This window comes from Podarcis liolepis (genome assembly GCF_965112155.1).
Source record: "Podarcis liolepis genome assembly, chromosome: 15".
In the NCBI taxonomy this organism is placed as follows: Eukaryota; Metazoa; Chordata; class Lepidosauria; order Squamata; family Lacertidae; genus Podarcis; species Podarcis liolepis.
Genome location: NC_139566.1, coordinates 38774707 through 38795507, shown reverse-complemented (window position 1 = coordinate 38795507; position 20801 = coordinate 38774707). Strand labels below are relative to the sequence as shown.

The 20801-nt window shown below is 45.1% G+C and overlaps 1 protein-coding gene across 3 annotated transcripts in view; it reads left to right on the top strand.

Moving 5' to 3' along the window:
- ADGRD1 (adhesion G protein-coupled receptor D1) overlaps positions 1-20801 on the top strand; it is a 283150-nt gene that overhangs the window by 200836 nt on the left and 61513 nt on the right. For all 3 annotated transcript variants that reach the window (XM_083476427.1, XM_083476426.1, XM_083476428.1), the window contains 2 exons: positions 13341-13404; positions 17448-17514. In XM_083476427.1, coding sequence (XP_083332553.1) covers positions 13341-13404; positions 17448-17514 — 131 coding nt within the window. The remainder of the gene's footprint in view (positions 1-13340; positions 13405-17447; positions 17515-20801) is intronic.

Here is a 20801-nt window from a genome sequence, read left to right as displayed (position 1 = left end):
ACTGAGCAGCTTGGGTGCTGCTGCTCAGTCGCTCGACGAATCCGTGAGTGGGCGTCTCCTAAATTTCCTCCAGCATAAGAATTCCTTAACGGACAACCTTCGCCTCGCCTCTCTGCGCGTAACCCTTCTGCGCAGAGTGGGCGTGCCTAGTGGTGCTCCTCCACCCTCCTCACTGACTTCACTGCCAGAGTCTCGGAGCCTCTCCTCCGAGATGCTTTCCCCCTCTCCCTTCTTCCTGGTGTCACCTGGACATTCTTCCCCAGATGACATTCTCTCTCTACCCTTACTCGTTCCCTCTCCTGCAGAGTCTTGAAGCCTCGCCTCCCCCTTCTGCTCCGATGTCAGTTCCCTGACATGATCATTTTATTATTTTATCTTTTTTTTGTAAACCGCTTTGAGGTCTTTCCTGCAATCAAGCAGTATATAAGTTTTTTAAAAATGAAGTAAATAATTAAAAAGCATTTGGGAAGCCTTCCAGATCTCAGAAATACAGGTGCCATGAGCAGGAAAAGAAGCAGACCACCCCCAAAATCTACCTCGGCCGTTTATGCTCTGCTCTCACAAACCTGGTTTCCACTATAGCCAATCGGATTTCGTTATGATATCGCTGTAATAAACAAAAATCTGCCCTTATTCCCTTATTGGGAACACAAGAGCCCTTATAGAGTCCTTTGTAGGTTCTCCATCAGTCAGATAAAATAACAGAGGGCAACCAGAAAATATTGAGAAGCAAAGCAGCTTGTAAGCTTGATCTTGATTGAACTGTTACAACAGGGTGCTTCCCTCACACGCAGGAAAGGAGGAGGACCCAGAACAAAGGTGTGCCTGCCTTTATATAGACATTTTAAATTCCCTGCCCTGGAGCTCAAGACCACCCTTCCATACATCATCCATCCATCACAGAAGGGGTGTAACCCAAGACCACCCCCCACAAACATCATACCTACATCACAGAAAAGGAGGTCTACAACAGAAATCTGAGTGCGTTGTTTATCTCCTGTCTGGCAGGTTACCTGTTAATGGTTACTTGATTAGATACCCTGGGGAGCCTGGCCAGTCTTTTGTAATGACAAATACTTAGTTCCTGAGCCAGGTCACAGGCTCACCCTATTCATACACAGACATACCCTTAAGACAGGATTTGTGAACAAAAAGACAATGGGGAGGTTTTTCCATTTTCCTTCGACCTTGCAGAGAAATATTTGAGGTCAATTTGGGAGGGACAAAATGGTTTTGGGTCTTTTTCTGTGGGGTTTCAGACATGTGGTTTATATATGCAGTTATGAACGTTATATATACACACACATACATATGTAAAGGGACTCCTGACCATTAGGTCCAGTCGTGACCGACTCTGGGGTTGCAGCGCTCATCTCGCTTTATTGGCCGAGGGAGCCGGCGTACAGCTTCCGGGTCATGTGGCCAGCATGACTAAGCCGCTTCTCGCGAACTAGAGCAGCGCACGGAAACACCGTTTACCTTCCTGCCAGAATGGTACCTATTTATCTACTTGCACTTTGACGTGCTTTTGAACTGCTAAGTTGGCAGGATCTGGGACCGAGCAACGGGAGCTCACCCTGTCGTGGGGATTCGAACCGCCGACCTTCTGATCGGCAAGTCCTAGGCTCTGTGGTTTAACCCACTGCGCCACCCGCGTCTATATCTATATCATCTATATCTATATATCTATATCTCCTCAAATTTTTAATTTCATCGCCAAGGGAATTTAGAGTAAGGGCAATACTTCTTGGATAGACCTTGCCTTTACTCTGAAGCACTTTTCGCCTTGCATGCCCTCAGTGACATCTCGATGGAGCCATGTTATTTGGCTGCATCGCGATGTCACTGTAAAAAAGAAGACCATTAAAAATAAAAATGAAGCTGCAGCCTGTGATCGTCAGTGAGCAGGCATGAGAATAGTAAGCTTTGGTGGGGTCAAGAAACTCTTTATCCTCTCCCAAGTGCTCTGGAAATGTTTATTGGAAAACATCCAGTTTAACCCTACTGTGCATCTGCCCTTAGCAGGCATCTGAGAATAGATGCAGGATCAAAGGGGTGGGAGGAGGGGTGTTATTGCAAGCAAGGGATTTGTTGGCTTAAACCTCAGCATCTGCTTGGATGGCGTAGGAGAAATTAGTTTAGTAAAACAAATTCGGCAGTAATCAGAGAGGCAGTGCACCAAATGTTCCTGCTCATCCAAAATCTCCCACTTGCGTTCATTCTGCCAAGTGCAAAGAACTGTGAGCCTTTGCTTATGGAAGCTTCCTGCTTTCAGGACGGGGGTGGAGAGGGGAAAATAAAGAGCCTTCCCCTTATAGAATTCTTTGGAGATTTGTCAGGAAATTGCCCTGTTGCCTAAGTGATTCAGAGCAGAAGATAAGTGGCACATCACATTTTAAATCACATTTGTGATTTGAGGACCCGATCCCCGCTTGGGGAATGAAAACATGTGGACACAGTATATTAGGTTAATGGGCAAGAAAAGGCCACAACTTTATTGATTACAGCATTTGAGAAGGTATTGGCTTAGGCATTGGACCACTGGAAATTTGACCCCACCCACTCGGAGAGGGGTGAGTCTGTTGAGGGGTTAACCACCAGTAGGGAGAGCCTGTTGATGCTAATACAACTATAAGCTCTCCTCTGATGTCACCGAGGGTCGTGCCATGGCCCCCCAACAAAGCGGGCATCTGACAGGATCCACGACCGCCAGATTCCTTTAACGAAATACCCAAAAGTGAAGGGGTAGGCGATGGCCACACCTTAACCTTCCATACACCAACAACACATTCCAATGCCTAACCGCCAAATACCAAGAAAGTTGTGACGATTGCTACGAGGTAAGCGAGAAAAAACCAAGAGGCCGGTGCCAATTTGCCAATTGGAAAAAACTCCTACCAGGCCCCCTGGTCAACCAGGGTGACCAACCATGGGTCTATAGCAAGGCCAAGAGAGAAGCTACGCCCTAGAGGGAGTGGTGGGTGGGTCACTTGCAGTAGATCGGGAGTGAATGGCAGGGAAAGCTGGCACAGCCGCATTTGAGCGGCTAAACCACGCCTCCCCGGTGGCACCCGATTGGGTGCCCAGCTGGGGGGGGTGGCGCACCAGCGAAGGTGAGGGAATCGTCTCCTGGTCACAACCCCTCCCCTCCGGAAGGAGGAGAGGCTTAAGTGGCACATCACATTTAAAAAAAAAATTGTGTAAAAAATTGTGGTTCACCATTGAGTTAAGGGAGCTGGGCATGTTTAGCCTGGAGAAGAGGAGGTTAAGGGGTGATATGATAGCCATGTTCAAATATATAAAAGGATGTCACATAGAGGAGGGAGAAAGGTTGTTTTCTGCTGCTCCAGAGAAGCGGACACGGAGCAATGGATCCAAACTACAAGAAAGAAGATTCCACCTAAACATTAGGAAGAACTTCCTGACAGTAAGAGCTGTTCAACAGTGGAATTTGCTGCCAAGGAGTGTGGTGGAGTCTCCTACTTTGGAGGTCTTTAAGCAGAGGCTTGACAACCATATGTCAGGAGTGCTCTGATGGTGTTTCCTGCTTGGCAGGGGGTTGGACTCGATGGCCCTTGTGGTCTCTTCCAACTCTATGATTCTATGATTCATTGGATTGGGTCCTCCTCCCCTGAGCAGGAGAAAACAAGCATGCTCCATCTTTCGTGTTACACATGGGAAATGGAGCAAGCTTGTTTTCTCCTGCTCAGGATGGTAGCACCTGAGCCAATGTTTCAAGTTATGAGAGATTCTGAATCAACACCAGAAAGAACTTTCTGACAGTAAGAGCTGTTGGACAGTGGAAGGGACTTCCTCAGAAGGTGGTAGACCTCAGAAGGAGGCTTTTAAGGAGAGGTTGGATGGCCATCTGTCATGGATGCTTCAGCTCAGATTCCTGCATTGCAGGGGGTTGGACTAAATGACCCTTGGAGTCCCTTCCAACTCTACAATTCTATGATTCTATGTGGTGCAGTGGTTAAGAGTGGTGGACTCGTAATCTGGGGAACCGGGTTCGCTTTCTCGCTCCTCCACATGCAGCTGCTGGGTGACTTTGGGCTAGTCACACTTCTCTGAAGTCTCTCAGCCTCACTCGCCTCACAGAGTGTTTGTTGTGGGGGAGGAAGGGAAAGGAGAATGTTTGCCGCTTTGAGACTCCTTAGGGTAGTGATAAAGCGGGATATCAAATCCAAACTCTCCTCCTCCTCCTCCTCCTCCTCCTCCTCCTCCTCCTCCTCCTCCTCCTCTTCCTCCTCTTCTTCCTCCTCCTCCTCCTCCTCCTCCTCCTCCTCCTCCTCTTCTTCTTCTTCTTCTTCTTCTTCTTCTTCTTCTTCTTTTTCTTCTTCTTCTTTCTTCTTCCTCCTCCTCCTCCTCCTCCTCCTGCTTAATAAGATGGTTTGTCATATGAAAAATGGTTTCTGCTGGACTTTTTCACTTAACCTCTCTGCTGCCTTCCAGGCCATTTTGGTTTATTTATTTGCTTGCTTTCCTTTGGGATTTCAGCTTGGAGGAACTGGTGGGAGTCTGGGCTCTGAACTCTTGGAAAGATAGATTTTGCCACTTGGCAATTGCTTCTTTGCTGTTATGCTAGAGGAAGTTCCTGGCCTCCTTTCCTAGAGGCTATGAAAAAAAAATCAATTTGGCAAGATGAATTCCTCCCCAGAAAACTGGAAGTGAATATCCTTTTGGACTATACTGTTTTCTAGAAGCAGGAGATACCTTTTCCAAGTGCATGCCCAAGAAAGAGAGAAAAAGAACCTTGCAAATCATAGGGCTTAAGCATATTTTTGTTTTTATTTGTGTTGCGTCAAAAAGAAAGAAAAGAAAGAAAGCTTCATTCTCCCCTCCTTTAATATTCTCCATCAAATAATGAGAAAAGAAACTGTATTCAAACATTATCAAAGGGGAAAAAAATCAGGGAGTCATGGGTGGGATTTTGTTTTGTTTTGTTCTTGCTGGTTTTTCACTTGCCTTTCATTCAAGGGGGGTGAGGGGATTCGTGGGTGTCCTTTCTGCGAATGGGCTCCCTGGTCATCCGCCCTCTTCAGCCTTCACAGGGGGAAGCAGTTCCTGAAAACTCTGCAATGTCCGTGGCTGGGCATTAGCACAAGTGTGGGAAGCCAGGAAGATAGTCCAAATCTCACAGCTTGGCAGCAACCATGAGATGCCCAAGCAGGTGCTGAAATGCATGAGCACCTTTGTGGCAGGTGTTACATTATCTGTAGGTAGATTTATCAAAGAAAACCCAGCATTATGGCCGTAAGTGAATTTGATTTCTTCCCTTTCCTGTGTCTCAAATGGTTGGTTCTTAGTGAGTCAATCTGTTTATTTCAGAGTAATGAACGCCAGTTGTTTGGCCACCGCATCCTACCAAACACCACCGGAATTTTGCCAATTTATCTTCTAATATTCCATTAAAACCAAGAAGACGAGAACTGAGGAGGGTGATCTGCAGACCATTTTACATTCATGGAATTAGTTCTTCTTGTTATCCAGATGACTGCCTGGCATTTCATCTGCATAAGTTTTATTATCTTGCCAGGGAGCTCTCTATTTAATTTTCTTCTCCAGTGCAGTTTTAAGCTGATAAATAATCAAGTTAAATCCCGGGGACATCTCCGATATGCTCTGGGTAAAGCAAGCAGGTTAAGGCTATATACCACCTAAACAGACTTGTCTGAAATGTTTCTGCAGAATGAATGTTACGGCATTGATATTTCCCTGCACATTTGTTTATTATTTCCCCTCCCCAATTTAAACCCACTTCGTCCCTAAAAGCGCAGAGCAGATTGCACAGATATTTGATGTTTTCACTTCAAAGAAGGACAAAGAGAGAACCTCCCTCCAAAGACAGAAAGTTTCTTGATGAGACAGAGGAAACAGCAACATTTATCCTTTGGGTAACGATGGGCCAAAATTGTGCCCCCTCCCCACCTACAGCCAGGGGACAACTTTCTGATACTTAACATGTCGTTCCGTCTCAGAGAAAGGGAGGCGAGTACAACATTGGAAGCTGCCTTATAGGGAGTCAGATTAGATGATCCTCAGAGGTCCCTTCCAACTCCATATTTCCATGATTCTATTACTCTGTGACCCAGACCATTAGTCTATCTATCTCAGTATTGTCTACACTGACAGGCAGTGGCTCTCCATGGGTTTTAGGAAGAGAATTTTCCCCAGCCCTAGCTGATGATGGTAGGGATTGAAACTGCCACCTTCTGCATGCAAAGTAGATGACCCACCACGAAGCTACAGCAACTGTTGGCCCTTGGGCTGGGGTGACCGGAAGGCTGGCAACATGGATTGGCATACATGGGCATCTGCTGAGGACCTACACCCCAGTGTGTGTGTGTGTGTGTGTGTGTGTGTGTGTGTGTGTGTGACTAACAAGACCCCCCCAGACCTGCTGCTCCTCTTCAACCTGTTTGTTTGCTTGCCTGTCACTCAGGCCCTGTGCAATTATTTGCCGGTCAAAATTGGCCAGGAGTCTTCCCTGCCATCTTTTGGGCATCTTTTAAAAGGTGTAGACCATGAAAGTATTTTTTCCATTACTGTAATAAGGATGGGAGTGCAATACAGCTTTCTTGTCTGGAATAATAATAAATAATAATAATAAATTTTATTTATACCCCGCCCTCCCCAGCTCAGGGCGGCTAACAACCAATAATAAAAACAAGTTGAAAGAATACAACTTAAAAACAAGATTAAAATACAACATTAAACCATTAAACCATAAAAAACACAGCCTCATCACAGGAGGAGAATGGAAAAGAGAAAGGGGGGGGGGTCAAATTGACTCCAATTTGGGAACTTCAGGGAACTTCAGGTTTAGACAGTGCTTTAATTTAGGGGGGAAAGCTGTTGGTACATACCATTAAGTTGTTAAAGTGAGCACCACACTTTTAACATGGAGAGTGGAAGGTACTGGTGCTGTGTACACTTGAGTACCCCCATGAAAAAAGCACTGGGCTCAGGGGCCTCTCATATGGCCCCCAGGCCTCTCTCCAGGCTGCACTCTCTCCTGAGCCCCACCTTGAGTCTTCTGCACCAGCCCAAGCACCACCATGTGTGTTTGGGCACAGAAGACTCACAGGGCCTTGCATTTGCATCCTCCTGAGATGTCTTTGCCTGACTGGAATGTATCGTTGAACTCTGGCGAAGCCTCTTGCTTCCCTGGATGGAGAACGGAGAAGGGTGTGTGTAGAAAATAGCCGAATGTATAAAGGTAAAATGTGCATCTCTTGTTCTGCTTCACTTCTGCCTCTAGCACTGCCCACCACTGGCATGTGGACCCCAGAAGGTGGCCCAGAAGGAAATGTGGCCCTTGGGATAAAATAATGTCCCCCACCCCTGTGTTAGAGACCCTGGGAACATAGACCTATATAAGTAAAGTTAGCAAACAGGTAAAATTTGCTTCTCATGTTCTCCGACATAAACACAAGGACCTTAATCACAGGGTCATGTGTTTGAGCACTGCGTTGGGCTAAAATATTCCTGCGTTGTAGGGGGTTTGACCTATTCTATTCTATTCTATTCTATTCTATTCTATTCTATTCTATTCTATTCTATTCTATTCTGTTCTGTTCTATTCTATTCAGCCCTGGGACCTATGCAGCCTTGTGAAAGCAAACCTTTTCTCTCAGCGTGCATTGCAACATGATTATCCTTCCCCAAAAACATGCAGTTACATTTTCCCTCTTTTAGGGTTATAGGTTGCCATTCATTAGAGCAAATCACCCCTACTAGAACAGTAGGATGGGATCTGAAAACTCAATAGTTTTTATGCACAACACTCTCCCTTCCCCCGCCCCCTTTTGGTAAGCTCTCAAGAGAGAGTAACTGGCTGGTGACATTTTTATGCGGTAACTGTGCCGATCATATTATCTCCAGGGAGACGTCGTTGTACTTTCTATTTTGGAAGCTATTTTTAGAGGCTTGGATTGGGAGCCATTGACTCTGGAGTGTTATTAAAGGAGATGAGGGTGATATTGCTTTTCCTGGGAGGCAGTGCTGAGAGCAGAAGCAAGAGAGATTAGATTTTTTCTTTCTTTCTGGGAAGCCGGATCAAAGATACAGAATATTGTTATCTACAGCAGCAAGGCCAGCGATCACCTTTTAATAACCGCGGTTCAGGGCCACGTTTATTGATCAGGTTTTCTGGACAAATTGCAACTCCTGGCCATCAGCAAGTTTACCCTCTTCCTTCACAAGGGTCAGTTAACATAATATAGCTGTCCTAGAAAGTAATCATTATGGCTGTGCTGAACGTTTGCAAGTGAGCATTTCGGGTGTCAAAAAGGGGACTCTGTTAAAGGCGCTGGGGCCGATCCATTGGCTTGCTGTTTATTTGTCAGGCTCCGATCCCTAAACATGACAGCAACTCCTACTTGCAAGCAAGGGTGAGATCTTTTTTCACGCCAAAAGCAGTACAATTTCATCAGCGGGCGTCAGGTTCAGAAGGCAAGATTCTAAGGTACACAAGCAAGAGAAGAGATTCACAACTGAAAGGAAAGCAAGATGATGTTGCAACAGTTGATACTGTCAGGAGTTCAGCCTACACTCGAGTAGGACCCTGGCAGAGACACATGCCCAACTGGCATGTTCCCTCCATCCTGGTCGATCGTTCGGGAGCTCCAAAAGCTTTCTTCAGCCCGAACATCACAGCGACCAATGCCAATCGACACCGGCACACTTAGGGATCCGCGGAGTTTGCACATCATGCGTGACAGACCTCAGCAACTCAGCATTTTGGCTAATCTACTTTATTTACATATAAACACACACAGAGTGCTGCAATATGGCTCCCTCTCTCTCTAGCATTGGTTGCACATTGGGCAGGTGAGGAACTGGGAAGTACAGCTGCCATTGAAGTCACTTCCATCCACGTCAGACTTTCTCAACCTTGGCCCTCCAGATGTTTTGAGACTACAATTCCCATCATCCCTGACCACTGGTCCTGCTAGCTACATCTGGAGGGCTGAGGTTGAGGATCTAAGTCAAAGCTCCCCCACCCCAAATAATGAAAATGGGACCTCTTTTCATTGCGGGTAAACAGGCTTGCAAAAACAGAGGATTCTTGCAGAAGACTTGCTGTCAGAAGTACTGGAAGGCTTTTTTTTTTGTTTATTGTTTAGAAGATCTAGTTGTATTTGGGGTATAAGCTCTTTTGGAGAGGAAACGTGCCTTCAAGAATGAATACATAGAAATCATATTAGGAAATATAAGAAGATTATATTCAAAATGCTATAATTCATTCAAGCTCCCTTAACATTCACTTTCCCAAAGCATTTCTGTAACATTATTATACTGCCTGAAAATTGTTGCAGCTAGTTTTAAAATTTGCATTCTGATTATTTAAAAAGAAATGTGAATGACTTCTCCCTCTCTCTCTCTCTTACTTATTTGTACAATAATGCAGTTCCAAATTATTCAAACCCTGGTAAAACATGTGTGTCATTTTATCTATTAGCATTATTCACTAACAATGAATAGAAGAAAAATGAACGGTCAGAAGAGCAGGATATCAGGTGCTACATTTGAATTCCAGAGGTATCATTGCAGATTTTATGCTTGGTACTTGGATGGAATATATATATATATATATATATATATATATATATATATGTATGTATGTAAAGGTACCCCTGCCCGTACAGGCCGGTCTTGACAGACTCTAGGGTTGTGCGCTCATCTCACTCTAGAGGCTGGGAGCCAGTGCTGTCCGCAGACACTTCCGGGTCACGTGGCCAGCATGACGAAGCTGCTCTGGCGAGCCAGAGCAGCACACGGAAACGCCGTTTACCTTCCTGCCGGTGTGGTACCTATTTATCTACTTGCACTTTGATGTGCTTTCGAACTGCTAGGTTAGCACGAGCTGGGACTGAGCAACGGGAGCTCATAATTGCAAAAAAGCTCTTAATCTCCCTTGCAGAATAAAACCTAAAAACTAAACCCAAATATAAGACTAGCAGTGTGTGTCCACTTCTTCCATCGCTACTTTTATATTGAGTACTAGACTTCCTTCGCTTCCAAAAGTCCCTGTGAGTTTCAGAGTTTCAGACTGTGAGTTTCAGATTGTGTACTCTTGTACCTCTGTAACCGAATTCTCCACACTTTACTGAGGATCTTGCAGACATGAATCCTATTCGTTCAATGAGACTTAAAGGTAAAGATAAATGGACTCCTGACTATTAGGTCCAGTAGTGGAAGACTCTGGGGTTGCGGCGCTCATCTCGCTTTACTGGCCGAGGGAGCCAGCATACAGCTTCTGGGTCATGTGGCCAGCATGACTAAGCTGCTTCTGGCGAACCAGAGAAGCGCACAGAAACACCGTTTACCTTTCTGCTGGTGTGGTACCTATTTATCTACTTGCACTTTGATGTGCTTTCGAACTGCTAGGTTAGCAGGAGCTGGGACCGAGCAACGGGAGCTCACCCCGTCACAGGGATTCAAACCGTGACCTTTCGATCAGCAAGCCCTAGGCTCAGTGGTTTAGACCACAGCGCCACCCGTGTCCCTTTCAATGAGACTTACTCCTGTGTAAATGTGTATAAGATTTCAGCCTTAGCCACTAACCTTCCCCAGCAGTTGTGGTTAGAGTGTGGGAGTGGACCCTTTGAGACCACTTAGCTATGAAGCTCACTGGGTAACCTTGGGCTAGTCACTGTCCCTGAGCCCAACCTACTCCACAAGCTTCTTGTGAGGTTAAAATGGAGAGGGGGGAGAAGGGTGTCTGCCACCTTGAGCTCCTTGGAGAAAAAGTGGGATTAGAATATAATAACAAAATAAAATGAACTTCAGAAGGGGGCCACTGAATAGGGCAAATGGGGCACTGCTCCACCAACCTCAGTCTGCCCTCAACCAGTCCTCATCTGCCTGTTTTCTGACTTTCAACCATTTCATTTGGTGGTAACTTCCCATTGGCTTCCTCCTCCTTAATGCGAGTGCTGCGATTGTAGAACTAGGAAAGACAGAATCAATTGTCTGCCTGTCTGTGGCCCCATCTGCAGGTGGGGCTCCCTGCTTTCCAACCCACCAGTCCCAATGGGCACCAGCCACCTCTGGATCTTGTCCCTTTATAAAAAGGACTGATGTAGTGCTATTTGTATTGTAATTAGTTGTATGGTCTTAATAGATTTTTATGCATATATATATATATATATATATATATATATATATATATTTGCTTTCGTAGATTTTCACGGGTACAGGAATGCAGGTTTTGGTGTCTTCGGGTGTCTTCCCGTGTAAGAGTTGGGGTGTCTAGGCGACGTTTCGACGAGGTCTCACTCGTCATCTTCAGGCTGGTGCTTAATTTTGCAGATTCCAAATTGCTCTTTAACATGGAACATCACCACAAGAGAATAATCATGGAAGCCATCGAGATAGAGAAACACCCTCACAACATGAACAAGCGTGACGACACGTCCCGCCTGCCAGACATCTGGAAATTAGCCCTCCCCACAAAAACCGACACCAGAACCAGAGGCACACAGAACGCCATCACCAATCAACCACACCAGACCCAAACCCAGACCCTCTCCACAGATAAATTACAGACACCATCCAGTAGCCAAACCATAGTGGCACCTCCGGATGCTGCACCCCCCTGCAATCCCTACACAGATCTGGCTGGCACAGGGCACAAAACCACAGCTCGCCCCTATACACGAAGCCAAGCCAGAGCACAACTAAGTGCAGTACAGCCATCTTCTCAGAAAAACTCTTCACAAGCTCAAGAGGTCAAGACACGAAAGCTTTAGCAACTAATCCACACTTAATGACCCACCTAAGTGGTACTCAGAATATCACTCAAGAAATCACTCAAGATATCCCTCAAGTAATTAAGGAACAAAAGAAGAAAAGGCACACTAACCTGGGAACTTCCTCTCTGCCCAGAACGTTGGAGGCTATACACCACACCCCCTCAACAGTATTTATAGGAACTCAAACACTGAGATCCTGCTCTGTTCCAGTAACAAGAAGCCGAAAGCACCAGCCTGAAGATGACGAGTGAGACCTCGTCGAAACGTCGCCTAGACACCCCAACTCTTACACGGGAAGACACCCGAAGACACCAAAACCTGCATATATATATATATATATATATATATATATATAGTTTTGATTCTATCAATGTTTAATTGTGTGTAATGATTTCCCCCCTATGTTCTAGCTATTCTTTTATCTGTAAGCTGTCTTGAGTCCCTGTCAGGGAAAAAGGCAGGGTATAATAGATAGAAAAGATAGATAGATAGAAAGATATAGATAGATGACAGATAGATTTGATAGACTTTGTACTGACATGGGACATGTAAGTCTGCTTGTGACAGAAAGGAATTAGAGGAAGCAAGCCTATTCTGTTGTTGTTGTTGTTGTTTTCTTCAGTAATGTAATGGCTATGAGTTACTCGTGCGTAAACTGGTGCCTCTCTAGGCTAATTTGCCTTGTTAAACCTTTCTGACTGCACAGCCCTTTCTCATCGTGGCTGCCTCAGTCGCTGGCAGAATCCGTCAGTGGGCGTTTCTTGAACCTCTTCCAACATAAAAGTTTTTTGACACCCAGTCTCCTCCTCCTCTCACTGCGCGGGAGTCTTCTGCGCAGGGAAGGCGTGGGTAGCGGAGGACCTGGGCTCTCCTCACTGATGTCCAGTGAGGAGTCCTGGAGCCCTCCCTCCGATTCCCCCATCTGCCCCCCTTTCTCCCTGGTGTTGCACTGATTGGCTTCCCCCTCTACTGAGTTGTTTCTCCCCCTGCTGCTGGGTCCTTCGCCAGCAGAAACTGTGAGCCTCCCCTTCGCCTCTCCCTCCGATGTCAGTTACCTGACAAGTAAGAAGAAAGAATGGTCTAACAAATTCATTTCTTTTCTTCTAGTTTTTATTTATGCTTTTCAAATGTATACATTTCATTAGTTTTACAATGAATTTTACATTTCAAAATGTGACTTCCATCTCCCTCTTCCTGCAGTTCCTTAAATTTATTTTTTAGTATCTTCTGCATATCTAAATTAATTTGACTTACTCATTTAATTATCTACTGTAAATAAGACTGCAGGTTATTACAATAATCCTGCTAATGTTTTTATCTGTTTACAATTTATCTGTAAATATTCAATAAACCATTTCCATTCTTTTATAAAAAGTTTGTTACCTTGATTTCTTATTCTTCTGGTAAGTTTCGCCATTTCTGCATAGTCCAACAATTTTCGTATCTGTTCTTCCTTTACTGAGACTTCTGTTTCTTTTCACTTTGGGGCAAGTAACATTCTTGCTGCTGTAGTTGCATACATGGATAAATTGGTCTAACAAATTTCTTCTCCTTCTTCTTCTCATTTTGAATATGCAGGCTGTCCACTGCTGCTCTGCGTCATCTCAGTAACATCAGCTGTGGAAAGCTATGGAAAAGACAAGTAAGTTCTGAAATATAGAAGAACTGTTTGGGTCCAACAGTGGGTGGGCATTGGACAACCTGCCACAGCTGTTTCACACCACCATTGCCCAGGCAATTTCTCAGCCTGAACAGTAAGCTCCTTCCTGAACGGAGGAGTCCATGTATCCTTTCCTGTCCAGGAAGCATTCCAACTATATCCCTGCAGAAGCTTACCCCATGGAGCAGTAATACACAGATTTGAGGGTTACTGATTCTACCCTTGAAATGTCCATAGTCAAGGATATCCATTCCATTTTGAAATGTGACCAATGGGAGGATTGACACAAACCAAGTTCAAACAATTGCTTGGGAAGGTGTATAAAAGAAGAGCCCTGCTGCACCAGACCAAAGGCCTCTATCAAGTAGCACCCTCTTTGTGACAGTGGTCAACTATAGGTGCCTACAGGACACCATAAGCAGGACATGAAGGCGAACAGCCCTTGCTGCCTCTGATCCTGGAGGTAGTATAGAGCCATATCATGTCTGCTTGCCATTGACAGGCCTTCCTTCCCAAATCCATCTAATGTCTTTGTAATGCCAACGCCATAATAATAATAATAATAATAATAATAATAATAATAATAATAATAATATTGTATTTGTATCCCGCCCTCCCCGGCCAATGCCAGGCTCAGAGTGGCTAACAACAGGTAAATATAGCACAGAGTACATAAAATCACACAGTCAATTAATTAAATTACATTCTAAAATCAATTCAGAATCAAATTAATGGCAACCATTGGGTTAGAGTTCTGTGAGGATTACAGAAGGAGAAAGGGGGTCAGACTGTGCCTTGGCCAAAGGCCTGACGGAACAGCTCTGTCTTGCAGGCCCTGCGGAAAGGTGTCAAGTCCCGCAGGGCCCTAGTCTCTTGTGACAAAGCATTCCACCAGATCGGGGCCATGGCTGAAAAAGCCCTGGCTCTGGTCGAGGCCAGTCTAACTTCCCTGTGGCCCGGGATCTCCAATATGTTTTTATTTGAAGACCGTAAGGTCCTCTGTGGGGCATACCAGTAGAGGCGGTCCCGTAGGCATGAGGGTCCGTATAAGGCTTTAAAGGTTAAAACCAGCACCTTAAACCTGATCCTGTTTTAGACCGTATAAGGCTTTAAAGGTTAAAACCAGCACCTTAAACCTGATCCTGTACCCCACTGGGAGCCAGTGCAGCTGGTATAGCACTGGGTGAATGTGATCCCATGGCGAGGACCCCGTAAGGAGTCTCGCTACGGCATTCTGCACCCGCTGGAGTTTCTGGATCAGTCTCAAGGGCAGCCCCACATAGAGTGAGTTACAATAATCAAGTCTGGAGGTGACTGTCGTGTGGATCACAGTGGCTAGGTCAGGGTGAGAGAGGTAAGGAGCCAACTGCTTAGCTTGGTGGAGATGAAAAATGCCGCCTTTGTTATAGCTGCAATCTGCGCCTCCATAGAAAGGGAGGTGTCGAGGATTACACCCAAACTCTTAATGGATGGTGCTGGCACTAATTGTGCCCCCGCAGGAGATGGGAGTTGCCCCCCCCATCCTATATCGTCCCGACCCAGCCAAAGGACCTCTGTCTTTGAAGGATTTATCTTCAACCAGCTCCCATGTAACCATCCAGCCACAGCTTCCAAACATCTAATCAGTGTGTCTGGGGCCAAGTCAGGATGGCCATCCACAACTTGTGGCAGTAGATTTCACAAAGGGATTATGCACTGTGTGAAGAAGCACTTCATCTTATCTCAATCACTGTCAGGATCTCCGCTTGGCCAAGCTGATAAAGCTCATTTTCTTTCCCCAAGTCCTTTGGAATCGCCTCCCGATGAAAAACGACCTGAGCCTTTGATAAGGCTCCAAGGGACGTTCCATTCAGCAGAGTTTCCAGCACAGGAAAGAGACAGGAGGTTTGGGCTACATTGTAAAGAGTTTTATTTCTAAGCTACGCAGACAGAAAAGACATCCTCTCTCTATGAAAGCAGAGAGCAACTGAAACAAAGGCACAAAGGAAACAGGAAACCAGTAACGTCACATCCGTCTCTAGTCTCCCGTGAGACTTCCAATAGCCTGGACTGTCTCTGGAATGTAAACAGAGTCCTGTGACTCCAAGCAGCTGCTCAGTGGCAAAACAGAAACTAACAATCACATGCTGATCTGATTCGTTGGGCATTTAAGTTGGAGAAAAGCTTATTTCTAGCCACTTCCTCCATGCCATGAAAAGAGAGAGAAGCCTCTTTCTCTCTCTCCACTTGGAAGACAAAGACAAAAAAGAGAGAAGAGAATAAGAAGGGTCTTAGACCCACTGGAGGAGAAATTTACTTCAGTTCACATTTAGAGATGAACCTACCTAATTTGTACTTTCCAGAACAACAAGCAAGCTGAAACACAACCATTTTTCTACACTCACACTTCTCTGAATTTTGTAGCCCAGTTCTCCAGCCAAGTAATGTGTAAACAATGCACATACTAAGATAAATTATGCATAAAAATGACTATATTAGTGAAAACAGCATACAATAATGCATTTTTAAAAGGGAGATTGCTTAGCAACTTTGCTTAATAGACACATTATGCAAACAAATTTCCCTAACATAATGCATTTGGGTATTTTATTTTCACCAATGTATGCATTTTTTGCACACTTTTCTGAAGACTTCTTTTTGATTGGACAACTGCATTGCAACACATGGAAAAGGGCAAAAGAGTGATGTTTTGGTGGGGGGGGAATAGTTGTGTTTTGGTTCACAAATGTGAATTAGATACATTTGCATTAAAATGTGAATTGAACAGAATTTCTCCTCTGCGTCTCTATTTACATCTGAAAGAATTATAAATAAGTCACATACTGCCTCCTCTTCTTTGCTGACAGCTGGAAGAGAGAATCTGGATAACTCCCCCCCCCCTTGCTCTTTGAAAAAGTAATGCTCACAGCAAGTTGTTCTTTGATGAATGACATGTTATCCAGTTCAGCTGCCAAACAAATGACAAATTGCATGTGTTTCTGTATATTTGCCCCAGCACCACCACCTGGAGACATGTCAATAGAGGCAATTGCTGCTTCCCACCTGTGATGTATCTGTCTGAGTGAAAGCCCACCCAAAACCGCTGTGCAGGAAGGGGGAATCAATAGGACTACCGCCTTGTGACCCTTTTCCTATGGCTTAACACAGGCATAGGCAAACCCCGGCCCTCCAGATGTTTGGGACTACAATTCCCATCATCCCTGACCACTGGTCCTGTTAGCTAGGGGTCCCTGGAGGCAGGGGGTACATTCTGCCACCCAGGTTCCACCACCAGACTCAAGTGGCTCAGTATGGCTTAAGATGGGGCTGGCCCTGAACATTACAAACCTGGAGTTGCATCCAGTGTAGTACTAAGTCAAAAGTCATTTTGCGGTATACTTGTCCCCTAGTGAAATGTTTTATACTAGCGGGATGTTGTTGCATAAGCAGCTTGCTTTGTTGCGCAATGGGCTGTGCAGTCTGTTGCCTGAGCTTCTGCTAGCTGTGTGGCCAGTTTCTGCTGATGTGTTGGATTCCTCTGTTGTGCAACATTAAAACTCACCCATCCACTAGCACGGGATGCAGGTGGCGCTGTGGGTTAAACCACAGAGCCTAGGACTTGCCGATCAGAAGGTCGGCGGTTCGAATCCCTGTGATGGGGTGAGCTCCTGTTGCTTGGTCCCTGCTCCTGCCAACCTAGCAGTTCGAAAGCACATCAAAGTGCAAGTAGATAAAGAGGTACCGCTCCAGCGGGAAGGTAAACGGCGTTTCCGTGCACTGCTCTGGTTCGCCAGAAGCGGCTTAGTCATGCTGGCCACATGACCCGGAAGCTGCATGCTGGCTCCCTCGGCCAATAAAGCGAGTTGAGCGCCGCAACCCCAGAGTCGGTCACGACTGGACCTAATGGTCAGGGGTCCCTTTACCTTTACCTATCCGCTAGCACAAGAGCCCTTGTACTAGGGGAGGGAGAAGATTAGACGCAGCTCTTGGTGTTTTGAATATGTAGTCCTGAGCAACCTTGTAAGCCTTCTGCTTTCTCTTTGCAGCTGCTGGCTTTCGCTGAAGAATGGCACAATCTGGGCTTTTGTGGCCCCAGCTCTGTTTGTAATTGTAGTAAGTGCACCCCCTTTTTCTTTTTATCATTCATGCATATTAGGGACGTTGGTGGGGGGGCGGGGGAGGAAGGCAGTTTGAAGTCTATGGCTAAATCCTGTTGATGTGAACTACAACACAACCCTTGAAAATGCTTTGACGTTGCTATAAGTCCTGCTATAAGTAGTGAAAAAAGACTCCCAGGTATTTAAATTTGAAAACCTGTTCTAATTGGACTCCATCTAACTTCCAGCTGTAAAAATAAAAAAATTCCTTCCAGTAGCACCTTAAAGACCAACTAAGTTAGTTCTTGGTATGAGCTTTCGTGTGCATGCACACTTCTTCAGATACACATGTGCATGCACACGAAAGCTCATACCAAGAACTAACTTAGTTGGTCTTTAAGGTGCTACTGGAAGGAATTTTTTTATTTTGACTATGGCAGACCAACACGGCTACCTATCTGTAACTTCCAGCTGTAAGTTTTCCGAGACCTGGTAATGGTGACCTCATTAACTTAAATCAGGAAAACACAGCCCACCTTACCCTTTGAGAAAGACTTGCCTCCACCTATCACAAAATGGTCAAAAAAAGTGCTGTGAAGGTTCAGCTCAGCACTGGGTTTTTTGTTTTTTTTAAAGATCTGTGGGAATGTGGAGTGGCTTCAACAAGGCTTCCAACCCAACATGGACTGTGTCACGAGGTGCAGTTTGGCTTCAAGCCATAGAGAGTGATAAAAGTGATATATATGTATATATACACTCATGGCCATAACAACACAGGAATAGTGTCCACCTGCAAATAGTGGTCCATGTCGTGGGGTCAGAATGCACTCCTTGGATGCCACTTGAATGGTGGCTGGATGCTGCATATGCTGGATGGAAAGTGGCCAGGAGAACCCAGTGAGGATGACATCAGCCTGCAGCACTAGGGTTGCCATGTGTCCTCTTTTTCCAGGACATCTCCTCTTTTTCAGGGGTAAAATTTGAGACAAATTGCATTTATTTGCTTTGAATGGACGTCATAGCGTCCTCTTTTTTGCTCTTCAAAATAAGGCACCATTAGGCACTGCTAGTCATTTTCCAGGCTGTACCATATTGCTTTGGCCAATCCTGTGGGGACTCCCTAGAATTTAAATTATGAGAGAGGAGTAAATGAACCATGCAAGCCTCACCTCACCCTGTTTTAGCCAATCATACCCCAAAGATTGATATAAAACAGTGGCCATCACAAAAGGGGAACAGTAGAACATTCAGACAAAGGATGGATGAATTTGTCAATGTTGATTCCCTCTCTCTCTCGCTCTCTCTTTCTTTTACAATCTTAAATTCAGTTCTATACTTTCCTGAAGCAATCCGCATTAAAATAATAATAATAATAATCATTGTGAAAATCTGTTAGCATTTTGGTACAACCCCCCAACACATTTTAATATGCAGTTTTGACACATGTTTTTGCAAGCAAATTTCCCCAGTGTAATGCATTATGTAAGCTCTTTTCACCTACTTATGCCTTTTCATGCACCCTTCCCCCTAAAATATACACACCTGGTACACATTACTGGGCCGGGGAGTGGCGTTGCAGAAGAAGTTCAAATGTTGAATCATAGCCGAGTTTCCATTCACATTTTGATTTGAGAAGTGAAGATCGGGTAGCTCCTCATTAAAATGCAGAAGAAGAAAAATTCTCCCCATCCCTAATTCAGACCACTACACCCCTAAATCAATGCGATATCTCCAAATCAAACAGCTAAATCCGTATTTCCAGAATCAGAGGAATATGTTGCTTTCAAGAACACATTTGATCTTAACTGATTCACAATTCAAGAACAGGTAGCCCATTGCATAATCCCTTTTCCCCAGCTACATTCTGGGGCCTAGGCTGAGGAGGAGTTTGGATTTGTTATCCCGCTTTATCACTACCTGAAGGAGTCTCAAAGCGGCTAACATTCTCCTTTCCCTTCCCCCCCAACAAACACTCTGTGAGGTGAGTGGGGCTGAGAGACTTCAAAGAAGTGTGACTAGCCCAAGGTCACCCAGCAGCTGTATGTGGAGGAGCGGGGAAGCGAACCCGGTTCCCCAGATTACAAGTCTATCGCTCTTAACCACTACACCACACTGGCTCTCCTGACTGAGCAGCTGTTATGCACACATCATCCTCCCCTGTTACGTTTTTAAACAGCTTCTTTCTTTTTAACAATGGGAAGAGATTGAAACTCTGCTTCCCAGTTCCGGAAGTGTACTTTGATTCTCTCGCAGCCTTTTAACACTTGATCAAAGGAGGGTACTTAAGGCAGGTCTGTTAGGTTCAGATGGCTGCTCAGGGTGCATCTGTCGGCTGTAATGAATTTAATCTTTCTAGATGGGAGTTGCAGGTTCATGACTGAGTTACTGATACGTGAATGTATTACAGCGCTTTAATTATACCCGTGCATTAAATTACAGGGAATCGTTGCTTAATCACTTGAATTGCTCAAGGAGGTTGCAAAGGATGGGTGTTTTATTTTACTTTTTTTGTCAGGGATTAAGAGGGAGCTCGCTCCTCCGTGTGGCTCTGTGCAGCAATCCCCTCTGCTGATGTTTTATTATTGATCAGGCTGCTGTACCTCCTGTGATAAGAGGAGATGGCTGTGGGGCTTACCGGCAAATGGAAGGATAAACATATTGATCGAGAATTTACACCTCCGTTTTCCGTAACTTCCAAGGGGCTTGTTGATTTTCAAATAAGAAAGCAGAAATGTAGCATGCAATTCTCAGTGCTGCCCCTGTTCGCATCGCACACCAACCCCACCGCACCCCTCTCCCTTTTGTCTATTCCCTACCCTTTACCCCTACCACCCCCAGCTCCTGCTACTCCCCATAAGGCCTTGTACCCAGCCAACCCTAGAGCTCCTTCTCTCCTCATGATATCCCACAGCTCCTTCCACTCCCCTGCTGCTCACCTGTAAATCACCTGGTGTCATTGTGAAGTCTGGTGTGATCTAGTGAGCTCCCCCCCCCCCCAGTCAATTTTAACACTTGCGCAGCACCTGAGGCAAGCCACAATATCAGCTTACAGCACTCCAAAAATAACAGATTGGCAAATCAAATTACAGGAATTGGTGGAGACGGCTCAACTGACTAGGAAACTCAGAGGAAACTCAAAGCAAAACTTAGCGGAAAAATGGGATGTTTATAAAAAATATGTTCAAAAATACAATAATAGTTTTGACTCCGTGCTAGCATTCGAGTGATAAAGGAACTAAAAGGAGGTGGACTACAATTAAGGATTTATTATGTTTTCAGAATGTATAAGAAAAATTATATAGA